The 16,429-nt window shown below is 48.4% G+C and overlaps 4 protein-coding genes across 4 annotated transcripts; 1 reads left to right on the forward strand and 3 right to left on the reverse strand.

The window, feature by feature from the left end:
* Positions 1-954: 954 nt before the first annotated feature.
* SETTUDRAFT_34182 (uncharacterized protein) lies at positions 955-1,458 on the reverse strand (the record flags this gene model as incomplete). Its single annotated transcript, XM_008031249.1, has 1 exon — positions 955-1,458. One exon carries the CDS (start codon positions 1,456-1,458, stop codon positions 955-957), a length of 504 nt encoding a protein of 167 aa, XP_008029440.1.
* A 1,237-nt stretch (positions 1,459-2,695) lies between these two features.
* SETTUDRAFT_22614 (uncharacterized protein) lies at positions 2,696-3,740 on the forward strand (the record flags this gene model as incomplete). The annotated part of the gene is made up of 3 exons (XM_008031168.1): positions 2,696-2,830; positions 2,887-3,510; positions 3,678-3,740. 3 exons carry the CDS (start codon positions 2,696-2,698, stop codon positions 3,738-3,740), a joined length of 822 nt encoding a protein of 273 aa, XP_008029359.1.
* A 2,414-nt stretch (positions 3,741-6,154) lies between these two features.
* Positions 6,155-7,264, reverse strand: SETTUDRAFT_22615 (uncharacterized protein; the record flags this gene model as incomplete). Its single annotated transcript, XM_008031169.1, has 1 exon — positions 6,155-7,264. The coding sequence occupies one exon, from the start codon at positions 7,262-7,264 to the stop codon at positions 6,155-6,157; it is 1,110 nt and encodes a 369-aa protein (XP_008029360.1).
* Positions 7,265-10,552: 3,288 nt separating this feature from the next.
* SETTUDRAFT_34185 (uncharacterized protein) lies at positions 10,553-11,500 on the reverse strand (the record flags this gene model as incomplete). Its single annotated transcript, XM_008031250.1, has 1 exon — positions 10,553-11,500. The coding sequence occupies one exon, from the start codon at positions 11,498-11,500 to the stop codon at positions 10,553-10,555; it is 948 nt and encodes a 315-aa protein (XP_008029441.1).
* Between the last annotated feature and the right edge of the window lie 4,929 nt (positions 11,501-16,429).

Raw genomic sequence — 16,429 nt, forward strand, 5'->3', positions numbered from 1 at the left:
GGTACCTTACCACCTGAAGGGGTAGTGAGGTATTGGGGCAACGAAGGACTCGTTCTCGTTCTAAGACCCACGACACGCGCTACACTTATTTTAGACATAGGAAGCAATAGGGGATAGCGCGAGAATACGTTACAGCATTATATCATTATTCAGACGCAAGCGAACAAGGTTAAAACCATCTCGCCACACTAGGAGGCTTCCCCGCGTTTCGTGCTCTCCACAGCGAAATTCCCGGCATTCGCAGTCTCGATGACTGAGCAGTGCCAAACCCTAGGACAACTAATTATCTTTCGCACTTGCACTGCTTTTGCAGACATCCGAATATGTGATACCTAGAGATGTAAAGTCGCGTTTGGACAGGGGTCAAACAGTAAAGAGGGGACAAGCCTCCTTGAGGAAAAGATCAGCGACATTTTCAATTTTGCAGAGATTTTGTCCGGAGGTTGTCCTGCCGAAGCAGTAATAGTATAGATTTAGATATGTTCACTACAGCTTCATTGGCTTGTCCGTTCGATTTTCCGAAGGTCCGAAGTGCAAAACCGTCTCGCCTCGGGGTGCGTCCCGGGTCTCAGGCATGGACATTACAGTATTAGCCCTAGATAAGACTGCATGTTCATCACATGGATCTGCAAGAACACAACAATGCGGAAGACCATCCCTGTATGCAGTGCTTCCAAGCCGTGTTGTCTGCAAGCCTCTTCACGCTCGCCATTTCTACAGCAAGCACTAGGTTTGCTCCTGCATAGGTGCACACTAGACGGGATCATAGGTGAGGATGGGAAGAACACATATAAAAAATCCTGACAGTCAGTGGCGAAAAAAGAATCCCATTCCACTTGTGACTAGTTATGTCTTATGTGCTAATGGACGTGGATTGAGCAACGGTAATTGTAAATTGAAATCGAAGGGTTTGCCCAGCAATGTGTCCCTGGACCACCTGCTAGCTAACCGCTTTTACGTCTGTCTACGGCGCCTTGGACTCCTCCGCAGCCCAACACGCTGCTTCACTAAGCCCCTCTTAGGCAACCCACTTCTTTTCACCGGGCTCATGTGTATTGTAGCCTCAAATTGTTGGGGGTTTGCTGTAGCACCTTCTACTCCCATCGCTCGGACATCTGTACCAGGAGCGTTTTCGTCGCGGGCTATAGAACACTGACGCTCTATAGCATACGCTGTGATCTCGTCACGATTGCTTGTAGAGGCCTCTGTCAGTTCGCTGAGAAAGCTATTGAGCTGAGAACTCTCCTGGTCTATTGTGTCGTCCATCCCGGCGTGGTACGTCTGATCGTTGTCTTCGCGGGAGCAAGCTCTCGCATTCACAGGGAGTGCGCTTCGCATCGTACGGATATTTCCACGCAAGACCGCTATATCCTTCTGATGTAGCCACAAAGAGTAGTCGATACTATAAAGCCAGGAATCGTACGATACGAACCAATCGGTAGGTTCGTGAACATGCATTGTCGCATGCATCTTAGTCTCGGTTTGTTCCATCTGATTATGTGAGCGGACAACACAGCTAGCATAACAAGAAGTCTACCTTAATCTGCGTCATCTGTGACGGTGTTGTCGACTTGTACTAAGTCGCACACCGTGATTGACCGTCTGAGTGCGTGCAGAAAGGGATTCTGGTAATTAAAGGATGGTAAGAAGAGCGGAGGGAGCGATGGTTTCCCCTAGAAGTCTATATCCATATGACTTCATGCTGTCATAGGGAAATCATGCTCTCCCTAAAAGCCCATTTGGTTTCTTTCTTCTAAGGATATCCATGTGGGTCTGCTTCGTAGCGGTGCGGAGCCTAAAAAGGCCTAACAAGATCAATAAATCAAGTAAGCGAGTTTACTTGTTAGCTCAAAATGATGGAAAGCTGTTTCAGGAAGAACGAGTGCTGGATGCTTACGCCACGCATGGGTCAAACTGCGCCCTCCTTGGGTCGGTTTGTATAGTTGAGTCAGCACTTGACTTAGGTTAGACGCGAACAGTAAGCTATATGTCGCTAGCGCAGTGTGTTCTATCCGCGTCTCCACAAATTAGATGGGTCAGATAGCGACAGACTCGGAGTCATCACGAGTGATGGACATGAGAGCACTACAATTCCAAACATAGTGCTTAGCATTTTATACTATCAAGATTCGATGCAGTAAAGCTATCCGCCGCCAAGTGATCCTCATCACACCATCTCCACATTCGCAACTTGCGATGGTATCGGCCTCAATCTCTGTAACGTGCGTTTGTTTGTCCTCAGAGCGCGTTTTTTATGACGAACGTACAAAAATAGGACAGATAGCACAATAACAAGCAGGATTCCAATCATCACCAGTCCTGCAATCTCGCTCTTGGCTCTTACCTTAGACTTGTAGTAAGTGACCTTTGGTTGGCTGCTGTGAGCGTGAATAGGAGTTTTTAGCGACCTGTCGTGATTTAATTACCGTGCAGTCATGGCTTTGTTTTCCCGTGAAATAAGCTGCGCTTTAGTAATGCTAGAATCTTACGAAGGCTTGGAGGCAGGCACAACTATATAGGATTACGCTATGAAGAACGTGTCCCAGGACCTATAGTAACTATAAAATATGCTCTTTTGGCCTTCCGTGATCCGCTTCTGGCGCTCTCTTGGTAAGCTGAGAATGGACCCGCGTTACCTTACCGCTTATATGTTGCTATAGGATGTCACCTTATGATAATGAATGCTAGCCTAAACATGTTCACCACTTCGAGCAAGACAATCTGGACTGTCACGGCTGTCACTGTGGTGCTTGCTATTGCTCTCGCTACCGCAACGTTCTGGATCCTGTTCTCACAACAGACCGCTACAACAGGTCTGTTTACCCTGAACGTAAGTTACCCTCAGCCCCACACGTTAGACCGAGATACCCAGCTGAACCAGCCCAGTTCAACCTTACCAAGTCGCCTCTGTCAGCCTCCTTACAGCGCGACCTACTAAAAGACATAAAACGTGGGGCTGGGAAGATCCTAGACGTCGCAGCCACAAAGACTTCCGATGCTATGGCTGACACGCAGAGCTCAGCGAGCTCAGCAGCGACTTCTCTGCCCCAGATCGAAGATTACGTCCCGCTCAATTGCTCTTTCGGCATGATCCGTTTTTGCGTTGGGTTTAAACAGGGTCGGTCCTGCAGTAGCTCGCGACTGACTGTCTCGGCATTGGTACTGAACAAGGTCCAGGACCTACCAGGTCCGCTCAAAGATGTCATCCAAGCGCGTGTAGAAGTTCTTTCCTCACTGCCAAGCAGCCTCGACAGCCTACCTACAGCGGTGATTGGCTGCTTGCTTACGGGGTCTCTGTCGTTCATCACTCTGCTGCTGCTATCTTGCTGTGTTGCATATGGGCATTCCACCCATCTTGCGAGTATCATTCAAAAGATTGGCACCACGAAGCAGATGATGGTTCATTTCGGCATAGGACTTGCCTGTTGCGTGCCCTATGTTGTGCTCGTTGCCGTGCAGCATAACGTCACCAAGGCTCTCGAACAGCTGCCAGCTTGGGTAGAGATAAAGGTAGGCAAGGTATTTGACATCAGCATTGGAGCAATGGCCTTTTCTATCATCTTTGCGGCATGTTCAGCGATCCTCTCGGGCTGTATTCGTGCCCAGAGAATAGGAGAAGTGTCTGGGACGAGGCCCTCAATATATTCTCTTACTGATATCATTATACCACCCACTAGCACAAGACGCAGTGCGTAACAGGAGAACTTGTTGCAAAGTCGGTCAGTGTTCGCTGCCTGTGAGAGGATAGAGTTCAATTCATGGAATATGCGTTTGAGAGTTGAGTGTCGCTGAGTACTCTAATGTTCATCCCTCACGCCAGGAAAAACCCCTCCAGGAAAATAAGCGAGGTACTTCGACCTCAAGCAACCATTACTCTGCGCACGCTTAAGGCGTAGACATAGCGATGATAGGATGTATACTTGAGTATCTTACGAGTCATTGTGACTACTCCTCTGCAATAGATTACAGCTTTTTGGTCGCCACGACGCCAAATACATTAAGTAGCTTATCAAACAGCAAAACAGTATGCCTTCGACTCAGTATCATCGTAAGGCTTTTGTGACCCAAGATACAAACCAAGATGTCTTATTCAGTGCTGAAAACCTTGAACTAAAGCCAGGAAGCCATACCAGCCTTGTAGCTGCTGTGGAGCGCAAGGTTATGCAATGTCGCCACCCTGGTCAGCACTTCCAGCCGAGGCGAATGCCGCTTCCAGATACCGTGAAACAGTTCTATACGACTCACATAAGCATTCTTCGTAACTTACCTTTGTCATCCTCTTAGTTCCGCCTGCGGCCATCAGGCTAATGGGCCGCGGAATAACAGATCTCAGCCCGTACTCTGTCAGGACAAGACGGATTCAAAGCAGGGTATTGAAGCTATTAAATTAGATCACATTGCTTCTCTATAAATTAGCGCCACTAGCGCCCCTCATGGTTTTGGCTCCCAGTTGTTGCTCCTCGCCGCCTCGTCCTTTGGCATCAATGGGCCGGCTTCTGCTTCCATCAACTAGATGGCACAGAGGACTTTTGTGTAGATGTAAAATGCGGGCTACTACCGTAATCACATTGAAGATCATATTAATAGCCAATTTGACAAGGATGATGGAAGATGCCCTCACTACTCGTGTAAAAATCAGCTGTACAGAAAGAAGGACTTGCAGGACCATCTCAACACATCCCATGGCATTGCGCTTCCTTAGAAGAGTATAATTATAACCGTACATTCTATCGGAAAGGATAATATTAGTTGGAATCTATGTTCTCCTCTGCCTTCAATGTTGCACGCGTTACAGATCTACCACGACTACCACCACAACTACCATCGCGGGATGGCTATTCTGACCAGGCAAAAGGTGAGTCTGGAACTTCCTCAACAGTGGTATTGTTGCAGCATTCACTTGGGGAAGCGATGTTAGTGGCTGTGGATCCATGGAGTAGGGGTCGTATGCATTGTTTCCCTGGGCCTGATCTTGTGAGTTCGTTCGTAACGGATATGCAAGTTGTTGTGGTGTTTCTGTTCCAATTTGATATGGCTGTTCCAAAAAGACATTCGGATATAGCTCCCTTTGGTACGTTGGTACACTTGGGTGAGACGTCTGTTGCCGACTCTGGCCCTTTTTCCATCGTCGATACATAGAGTAATACATGGTTACAACCTTACCCTCGCCGTTGAGCCACATCTTCCGAAGACTGATATATTTAGAGAATATCATCTGTCAAGTGGCTGTACATTACCATTGAAGACCGTAGTCAGGCTCCCATACACGATCCCCGATGTGAAGTGTATCGTATAAAAACGGACCCATGGCATCCTGCCTGGCTGATCATTTGTATCGTTGGGAAAAAAAGAGGGCGATTCGTGTTGGAGTCGTAGAGGATCACCATTCCATCCTCTAGTAGTTTGTGGAAATCTCTGTTACCTAGCAATGGGATCCAAACTACGTTCTGTTCCACTTAAGCGCAATACTAGCTTTAAAGTTGAGTTACATCGTACAAAGAACCTCTCGAGCACTGGATACATCCGAAAAAATACCTTGCGTCTTTCTTCCTCAGGATTCAACGCACTTTGTTTGGCAAAGGCTTCCCCTTTGACGCTCTCTCTCAATACCCAGAAGGGATTGGGGTTACCTGGGGAGTTCGGACGGAGAACTTCGTGCAGCAGGCCATATTTGAGGAACTCGCGGCAAGCCTGGACCAAGGTTAGGGATAGTAGACTCATCGGATTGGTCATGATGGCGGAGATATGGGGTCTGGATTTTCCTGGCATCTAATTCACTTATAAGCAAAGATAACTTGTATGCCAACCTCTTGTACTTACCGCCCACCGGGGCACAACGCTCTTCAGAAGGACTCATTGGTCAGTACTTCGAACGACCCGTCAAATCGGGTTGAATCAATACTGTCATAGCTTCATCATCAAACGCACGTCGGAACACTAGGTTGCCTGAAATGTGACTGGCTTCCCCCTTCCCCCCTCCCCCCTGTCCTTGTCATTAGACACTGTGGGTCTATCGACAGGATGTACGACACTGAACGGTATAGAAGGAAGGTCAGGCAATACTTTATAAACTGTAAGATTCTGGATAAACAAAAAAGCACAAAAAAGCAAGTACAATGAATACCAAAAAACAAGATATTACATAACCAAATCGCTACTGTGCTATTCCATGCTTCACATTCGGAATCCAGTCTATGTCATTCTCATCATCTTCCTCCGTAATGGCCATAACCGTAGGGTTACAGTCCTTTAGCACCCTCGACGCTGTTCTAAACTTGCTCATTTCTTTTGAAAAGCGTTTCATGAGCCTTTGCTCAGTTCGGCACTCAATTCGTGAATAAATCAGTCGATAAACGAGCTTCCAGTCTCTTACCAACTTCTGTACATCATCGAGGCAAATCCCTTCCAATCTGAATTTATTCGAGAGCCCGCATATCTTGTCGTTGAAGCGGCGCATGCTATGGCCTTCTTTCATCGACAGCTTACCACATAACTCCATCCATTGAGTTTGCACGTTGTCCCAGATATTCGATACCTCGTCTAACATGTTGTCGACAGGCTTTTTCCAGTCAAGAAAACCTGAGCGGTGTACAAAGGCGCGAAGGGCGCGGGTGCCACGTGGCGAGCGCCTGTGACTATCTCTAGGCCTTCGATTGCCTGTGGTCGGCGTTCGACTTTCTGGAGTGATCTGTTGCATATCTTTGCGAAAAGCGTACTGCATCAAGTCAAGATCTTCACCAGGATCTGTGTTTTCACCGTCGTCTTCCACCAAATCAACGTCGGTATGGAGGTCTTGCTGATCAGTCTCTCTATTGTCTTCGTCCATCAAATCTTCAATGACAATCGGCTCTTCCTTAGTACCAGACTGGGAAAATGCATTCTCCGATGGAACGGCACTTCTGTCGAAAAGCAGATGAGAAGTTGAGGATCCTGGAGAAGGGCTGCGCATCTTTTTCCTGGCCACATGTTGAGGAGGCGGGGTAGCCTTTAGAAGCTTGTCAGACTTCTCTCCAATATCTGATAGCTGGTTTGCTAAGGTACCGTTTGGACATACGCTAGTTTCAGATGAAGCGGCTATTCCAACTAGCTCCTGGAAGTTGAGAGGTACTGAGGCTATGCTCGTTCCAATGTCCTGAGGTTGCGCTAGTGGAATTGAAGATGGAACGTAGTTCGGCCGCCGATGAACCGCATTCCTGGAAAGAAATTCTCCATTGCCTTCCGTTCGATGGTTGTAAATCCACTTGTTTTCCCATACAGAGAACATGGTGTCTTAAGTTTTAGGAGAGAGTGGTGCAGTCTTTGCCCTTGAACACCGAGAAAATTTACCAAGCGTTGACGCAGTTTCGATGGTTGGGAGATCGAATGTCAAAGTTGTGGCCGGCACACTAGGTGTATTGCGTCCAAGGGATATCGGAGATGATGTAACAAGTTGCGTTGGGGCTATCTCGAAGATAACCAAGGTTTCCGAGATTCCCAGGCACGGTACTGGCTCAGGCAGTGGTGCTCTATGAATAGGAACGAAGATCTCTGAAAAAAAGAGCGATGGAAACTGTGTGAATGCAGTTGATGTGTAACAGTCGAAACTCTCCCAGTCTACCGCCCAAGTAGTATCCCCAGGGCTCATCAATCCATTTGCCATGTTTTTTGGTGTTTTAGCTGGACCACTCATGCTCAATACTGGGGCGGTTTGGTCCTGGGACATGTTTTCAAGAGTCTCTGCAAAATTATCATCCATTTGGATATCAGTTGTCCGTTTTTGAGATGAGTAGTTTGAATCCTAGACAGTAATTAGTAATATTAAGACAGAGTTATGTGTTAATGTACCTCCATAGGATCTGTGGGCTCGTCTTCTTTACGATCCCATGGATGTTCAACAAGAGCTTCGGGTTGATCTCATGGATATCCATCAAGAGCTTCGAGTTGATCCCAAGTCACCGAAGCTATTTGAGTATCGTCAACTGAATTCATAGTGAGCGTATGGTGTAGTAGTAGTGGTGAATGTAGTCAAGACATAGGCTCACTACTTATATATTGTCTTCTTGCACACTAATCATCTAAATTTAGTTTCATAACTTATTGCATGAATCACTCATCCAATGTATGTCCCCCACCAGCCGTAGTACCGACATCTTGTGACAGTAGGATCCAGTCACTATGCATTGGCACTAATAAAGAACCTTTTTGTCACATACTAGTAAACTTTCTAAGGTAATGTTGACGAAATATTTCCTTGGCATGAATACCTTGCCGCTCCAATGATCCTGGCTTGTCCTCCTTGGGGTCAAGAATCCATGCACCAACCTCACACTGTCAAATCCATTGGTTCTCATAGTCTCAATTGCAGCAGTCACATGTCCATCCTGCTGTTCTGCATAAAATCTTTTCTACCCTAACCAGGATTCTAATTGCACGTCCAAATATAACCTTCTCTTTTGGTTCTTGGGGTCATGCTCGCAAGATCTATTGGCCCTCGTTGTGCTTAGCAATGTGTTGGCGAGGCATACTTCGTTTACGGCATAATACATTGCCGCGTGTCCCATGATTATGGTGTGATCAAGGGATTTTACTGAACACCCTAGCTAATATTAAAGGTATATTGATACCAGTTTGGAGTATAAAGAGGCTCTGATCACCTAAACAACAACGGTAAAGATGAGTACAGCTGTGTTTATGAGCATTCAGTGTAAGTAATACCATTATATTGTATCACAAGTGAGAACTCACATACCAGCAGCAAAATTTGCACTTCTGATTTATTTCTCGTCGTCCAATGGGAATCAGAAGAACAATGTGCCGACTTCGTCAAGGCCTCCATTTCTTCACCCGTGCACCGTAGTTCGATCGCCAGTACTCTAGCGGATGGTGCTAGCTGTCTCGCTCCAGAATTTGCTGGAGACACATCACTACAACCTTTGGAAGACATGTACAGCACAACATCCGTTCATCCAATGCCTCATAAGAAATTCACACTGATTCCAGCTGTTCGAAAGCAGCTATTTAGTATCCTCGAGACAAAATCCAACTGTTGAAGTCTTCACCCGAGGTGGCGTCACAGCCAATGTCCTAGATGCAGGAACCCCGAGATCCCATGACCCCAGCCGCAATAACTACATGTACCGCCATTACTCTTAAGCCTAGGAGAGTTTACTTTCACGTAAAATTCGAGAGTCAGATCCTAGCCGCACGTAAAATATTGGTCTTTGCAAGCAATGTTCAGCAATCTCCTGGAGCTCTCATTTGGTCTCTGCAAGTCGAGGCCGACACTAGGATACATAAAGTACACTGTGGAATTGAAACGGTGCTACAACAAGCTGGTAAGCGGAATGAATTTGTGAGGGTGTGTTGGCGGGATGCGGCCACTGGGTTCGAGCAACTGCATGGTAATGGTCAAAGCTTCCTTGTTTACCGGGTTCTATAGTCACAGGTGCGTTTGATCTCACAGCCTTTCTCACGATGGCTATACCAGGCAATGATTTTGGTACTGTATCTGAGTCTAAGCTAGGTCTTTGTAGCACTTTTCCTCGGAGCCTTCATACTAGACGTGTACTACTTTGGTGGCTAGGACAGCATGTAGTGAGCCTCGAGGGCGTCATGGTGGAATTCTTTTTGATGTCTTTACGTGACGACGCGTTCTCTAGATACAACTTAGCAGTGCTACTAGCCCAACAAAAACCGCCAGTTACACTGATAACTGTAGCAGTATTCAATCGAATTCTCTTAGCAGCAGTTGGTATTGATTTCTTGGCCGTTGCCGAAAGTGCTATTTGCTTCCGAGTCTTATCTTCTAAAATCGTGTTACTAATATCCTAGCAAACATTCAAGCGTGACTTTCCATCTGCGACAATCTTCTAAGGCATTGCTTGCAATCTATCTGTGCGCAATTCTTGTATGTTTTCACGTCGTTCTTGATTACTGCATTTTAGAGAATTCGACAGCCTAGCAAGAATGTAGTAGACCATACGTACCAGTGTGGGGACGGTTCACACTGCCTTGTCTCAGTGTTTGGCTTGGAAAATAATCAAAGGGCGTGACAGATGCTTACAACATTAGAACGCGTGTTTATATCATACAACTTATACTTCTTAAGCCTTGTTGACTGCTTTGTGTTTCACTGTTACAATCTTGTGTCACGCGCCGAGAAATAAATCATGACTATGCAACCTTCTTCCGTGTCTCGGAACAGGAATATGTTCCCTAGCCTGATGACAGTATTACTAAACATGCTAAAGCAGTATTAGATACTTAGATTTCTGGTCGTTATCATTAAATATATTAATATGTGCTTGTAATGGCTAAAGTAATCGCCCAAAGTCATATACATTGTAAATGCTGTCTAATTATCTATGCAACCAGTGCAACCTTCGTGATTATCATGGACTTGCAACCACAACCGCCCAAAGAATGAGTGACATTCCAGCGAATATACCTGAACAGGGACCGTGAGCTTTAACTAATCGCACGGGAGAGGCTCGATCCTACTAAACCCGGTTTCCCAAAGACGGAGATACTACTGAAAACAAAACCTCGTCTAATCCAATACACGTGATCGATACTACGTCCGTGATCGATAAGTTGATCCGTAACGACGGCGTGCCCAAGGTTCCGGGTGGGCTCGAGACCAGCATTCATTGTACCATTGTTCCACAACTATCTCATCATAGCCTATCAGCTCGCCAATAGCTTTTATCACGGCGCGATATATCTGGAACGAAGCTGTTTTGTAAGTCTTATCTATCAAACGCCATGCGATAGTGCCAAAGGAGTTCGGACGCAGGTCCGTGAGGTGTTCCAAATGTCTAATCGATAGCACTGCTTTCCGTATTAGACCAATATTGGGTGTGGAAAGTAAGATTTCAAATAAGCGATAAAAGGCTATACGCCGCTCTCTTGGTTTGGCGAGCGTGTGTGCTGAGCCTGCAAGTTTTGAAGCGCTTGCAGCTCTTATCATCGATGGCGGTAGTCTCTCGAGTTCCTCCAGACCCCTCATGAAGGTTTTATCTACCCATATCTGTATTGGTAGAGGATACTGCGTAACATCAAGTGGAAGATTCTTTAACCGCTGCGCAAAAACGTGCCAAATGTTCGCAATAATATCTGGATCGTTTGCTAGTTCTCTGATCTGTATATCTGCTTGATAACTGCAACATGCAGAGAGCACCATGAAGATGATCTCGATATCATCTATGAGATCTTCCTCTGGCTGCTTCGAGGGAGGAAAGTACCGCGTGTAGAATTCTATGAGATAATCTAGGAAAGAAACGAAATATGGAACCTGTGCGCTGGTTGCAGAGTCGATCCCCACTTGGCATGGAGGTTTATGAAAGAAGTGGGTGGAATTGATAGTTCCATCAGCAATCATCTCGATAGCAACTAGCATGCTAGTGTAATCTAGTGAGAAGAATACCCGCAACAACTTGCGGTTATCGAGATCAATCTGTAAATGTCTGCGAGTGGTTGCGACCGCTTTAGGGTCACGTGACGCCAGGCTCATCACAGCCATCGCTTCAAGACCGGAAGAACTGATTTCGTGTGATGAAAATATATTCACGTTGAGGAAAGAGCATGTAAGGTGGTTTTTATGGTCTTATAGGTATACCTAGCTGCTTCCATATATCCTGTCTGGTGCGCGGCGGCATGACCGCCACTTCCAATCAAGCAACATGTAGGAGCTCATTTCAGCGCTCCGATAGAACTGGTGGGCCCAAAACCGCCTCCCGTGTTGCAGCTGCCGGGCAGCAAAGAAGCCAAGTGTCGCCTCATCAATGTGTCCTGCCGAGCAAGGGCCCTTTTATGCCTCGTGAACGCATACGTGATCCTTAGTTTTGCAGCGTATTATCATACTGCATGTAGCTATGTAACGCGGTGGGACTATAATCTAAGAAAAGCCTCAGTTATAGCAGGGCATAACAAAGCACACTTTTCAGTAGTCAGCTCGCGATGACTAAGTTACAGCGCCACTAAGACGCAGCAGCTCACTACACTCATGCCACACATATCACTGGTCAGATAGTATGATAGTAATCTCCTCAGTATAACTACCTAATAATATCTCGCGAGACAGCAACTGCTGCGCCCGGTTCTACAGCGTCCATCTGTGGAGACACGTCCCATTTTGTGTCACGAGTCTGCAAACATAGCTGTCAGTGTCGCATTTTGGGACGGCCATTATTAGCGGAGCCCGCAAAAAAGGGCGGGTCGAACATAGCCTTTGCTGCCCATGATAGCTTGAGCGCTCGATACTTTAGTCTGCAAGTAGCCAGCACCATTCACTTTCGCTACACTCCCGCTTCAGATTGTCGCATCGTGAAACTGTGATCATGCTCGGCTCAGAAGATTCCTGGATGTACGACTACGGCAATGGGCAACAAGTTCCAGGATATGCTCTCAATGCCAGCACGCACACATGCACTGATGAAAGTGACGTGTTGGCTAGCTTTGGTCTACCTACTGTTGCCCAAGAAGCAAGCACTACCTCGACTATCCAGATGACTGACAACCAGCAGCCTTTATGGCTCGACTACCCTGCACTACCAGTTGACCAGGGTATTGACTTTGATTCACATTTTACAGATACTAGCTTTTCTTCCCCCACCCCAGATCTCGACTATGCAGGCGTCGAGTCTCTGCCGGCCTTTCCAGTTTATGCACCGGCCCAACAAAGGATCGACGCAGAATCCTTCTACCGCAACGAGGTATCGCCGCCTATCCACCAGCACACAAAACCAGCCGTCATGAGCCAAGACGCAAATCTATTTGACACAAACGTAGCGCTGTCTATACAAAATTCTCTGCATATCAGTTTACGCGACGAGCTGGAGAGGTCGATCTTAAATGACGTGCCTTGCTTTCTCGAGTCTGGTGCCGGATCGGTGATTGAGTCTGGAACAGAGCCTGGAATGAGTCTGCAGCTCGATCGCGAGCAAACGCAGCACAACGAAGAGAGACTCAACAAGCAGGATGAGAGGATTAGGGAGCTGGAGCTAGCCCTGCAGCAGCTGCAGCAGGTCCCTCCAGAGCCGCCACAAGAGTGAGTGCCCATCCTATCATCATCGTGCAGATACCTCTAACATGGACGCGTAGTTTGATCGATATTCCTAAGTGCGCTCAAGCTCATGATAACTAAGTTTGGATCTCTAACGCGGGTGCAGGCAATGGATCGAGGTGCAAACAAACGTGGAGCAGTACTTGAAGCGCTTTACAGAATGGGCAGAAGAGCATAGGCAAGCCAGCGCAGGCGACGCGGCCCAAGTGAGGGATAGGATGAAGATGTTGGAGGCTGAAGTACGGGCGTTGAGGCAGAGTGTTGATGGATCTGGCTAGCAAGGTCCTTGTTTCTGCACGACCAGCTTGCTTGGTTATACCAGTGCGTATGCCTGGACCCATAAGTGTAGATTCTCTCTGTTCGTAGTCTCTGTTGAACAACGTGTCTCTATTGCGAGATGAACTGCAAGTACTCTGATATCGAGCGACTTTAATCCTCCGAGCACATTTATTTATTTATTTATTTATTTATTGACTCCTACTCGGTTTCAGCCGCGTGCTGCGCAGCTATGCCCGGAGTGACAGGAGTGGCAGACAGCGGACGCGGTGCGGACGTTGATCCGCGCCGCCCCACTTCATCCCTCGAGAGAGACCATCTGTCCCCAGCAACCTGCCGTCTTCCATCAACCATCATCTATATGCTTTGCCCGGCCATCTAGATAACGGTTCTACTAATTGCATGCTGTGTTTCTAGGCTCGTAGAGGCTCGCTGCCTCGTCTGTCGCGTCCGCTGTACCTACAGTCTCCCCCCAGCGCTCGGCGTCGTCTACTCATCTCTGATCCCCACTTGCCCAAGGATCTGCGTCTGTTCCATATACTCGATAGCTTTAGTGGCTAGCTGTGGCGTGCTCAGAATCTTCCTAAGGCTGTTTCGTCCGGATAGGTTGGCGAAAATGCGGTTCCGGAGGTCCTTGTACTTGCTGCAGCGGAGGAGGACGTGGGCGACGGTCTGCCGCCTCTCTCCACAGCTGCAGCGGGGGTTGGTAATGGTCGGGACGTGTCGACTGAAAAGAAAGTCGTTGAGGCCTATCTTCTCGGTTCGCAGCTGCACCAACAGCGCGCTTTCCCTTTTGCTGAGCCTCTCGTGGAGCTGCAGCACTTTCTTGGTGGGCGTCGGCGTGTGTCTGTATGTCGCGCGGCCTGTCTTGTCTTCCCTCCATGCGCTGATCCAAGCCCTTTCTGCCTGTGTCTTGCACCACCTTCTGAGCGTTGTTCTGAGTGGGTGCAGCTGCGAGGGCGGGTTTGCTGGTGGCTGGCTGCGGCCGTCCTCTCTCCATCCAGTAGCCTCCTTGGCAGCCTGGTCGGCGGCCTCGTTTCCGGGGATTCCTACATGGGCCGGTATCCATCGAACAGTCACGGTTAGTCCTTTGTCCTGGAGCTCCTGGACCTGCTGCGCGATCTCTCCGAGGATGTAGGCGCCAGATCGTCCCTCCGCCTTGGCTATAGACCATATAGCGGCCTGGTTGTCCGTGTATATGGCTATACTCTTCCGTTCACTGTACTCGTTTGCGTATCTCCGCGCGATCTGTAGTGCCAAACTGATGCCTTGCAGCTCCGCGGCGTATACTGTCGACAGGCTGCTTGGCCCCATGTGTACAGACAGTGTCTGCTGTGTGAGTGGGCATACCGCTGCGGAGCCAATCTCGCCGTCGATGCCGCTGCCATCGGTGTAGATGCTGAGGCTGTTGGCTGCTGCACACTCTGCGTCGTGGCGGTCTCGGGCCTTGTCTGCATTGCCGTCGATGTGGGTGTGCGGTCCCCGCTGCCATGGGGGCGTGATAAATGGCGGGATATGCTCTTGCTTGTCTAGATCACGCACTTGCTTGCTCCTCAGTGCCTCGTATACCTTCTGCCAAGGACTCTTGTGTGCCCTGTAGTTCTTGTCAGTGGCTACTAGCGCCAGTTCTTTCGGCTCAAAGCCTGCGGTTTTCGCGATGTCTCTAGACGAAGATAGTCGAGTAATAACGTCTGCGTTGTGCTTCCAGATCTGCTGTTCGATTGGAAGGAGAAACGTTTCTACGTCAAGTGCTGCCCTTGAGGTTGCTCTGTAGGCTCCGCATATACTTCTCGCTGCTCTTGCTTGGATGCTGCGCAGGGCATCTATCGTCTTGTGTGTGTAGGCGCGCTTCTTGTCGTTGAGGTTGGCGTTGGACCAGATGGAGCAAGCGTACAGCATTTGTGGGAGTGCGATGGCTTCGTACAGTCTGCGCATGTCTTGCATACGGACGCCCCAGGTGGAGCTGCCGAGGCTACTCAGCATGTGTACTGTGCGTGTTGCCTTCTGTCTGATCGTCTCTACTTGCTCTCTCCACTTTAGTTTATTGTCCAGGGTTAGCCCGAGGTACTTGCAAGTTGGTGACGGCTTTATCTCGCCCCACTCTGTCTGGATGGGCGCATCGACGTTGATGCGTTTGCGTGATCTTGTGAAGTGAGTTAGCTGGAATTTGTCAGGGGCAAAGACTGATGCGTGTGTCGTTGCCCATCGCTGTGCTTTCTCTAGTACTGTGCCTAGCACTTCGCACGTTCGTTCTGTAGTCTTGCCCCAGGCAAGGATAGCAACATCGTCAATATACCCTACTGACATAGCGTCCGCCTGCTTGTTGCACTGCTCGATTAGGTCTGCGTTGTAGAAGAGATAGAGTATAGGGGAGAGTGGCGAGCCCTGGGGGATGCCTGTGTTTATCTCGTAGTCTTTGGATTTATACCCGTCGACTAAAATGCAGGTGTGTCTATCGCTTAGAAAGCTTGCTATCCAGCGCACTATCCTTTCGTCGACCTTGCGTTTTCGTAGGTTGTGGAGCAGCCGCTTGTGAGATACGTTGTCGAAGGCTCCAGTCACGTCTAGCAGCAAGAGACTGGCTACCTGGCCGTCTTTTCCGCTGTTCCACCGTTCATAGATCTTCGCCGTAATAGCGTGTAGTGCGTGCTCTGTGGATCGGTGCTTCCTTCCCCCCATGTGGGTCAGCGGTAGCACGTGGTGGGTTTCTACTAAGTAGCTCAGTCTCCGGGCTATCACTGCATCCATAACCTTGCCAATGGTGTTGAGTAGCGCGATGGGACGGTATGCCTTGGGCACTGCGTAGTTGGTCTTGCCGGGTTTGCGGAGGACAGCTGTGATGGACGCTCGAAATGAGTTTGGGCAGTATCCTAGTCGCAGACTCTGGTTAAAGATCCTCGTTAGATGGACTGCTATTAGGTCGATCCCGGCTTGCAGCGCCTTATTCGTGATCCTGTCCGGACCTGGAGCTTTGAGGGGCGATGCTGCTCGAATGGCTGTCCGTACCTCCTTTTCTTCGATTGGTGGCATGTCAATCTGGCCTGCGTATGTAGCATTCTCTATGTCTCCCAAGTCTGCTTCGGGTGGCGGTGGAAAGAAGACGTCTCGAAA

The sequence above is a fragment of the Exserohilum turcica genome (assembly GCF_000359705.1).
Source record: "Exserohilum turcica Et28A unplaced genomic scaffold SETTUscaffold_6, whole genome shotgun sequence".
In the NCBI taxonomy this organism is placed as follows: Eukaryota; Fungi; Ascomycota; class Dothideomycetes; order Pleosporales; family Pleosporaceae; genus Exserohilum; species Exserohilum turcicum.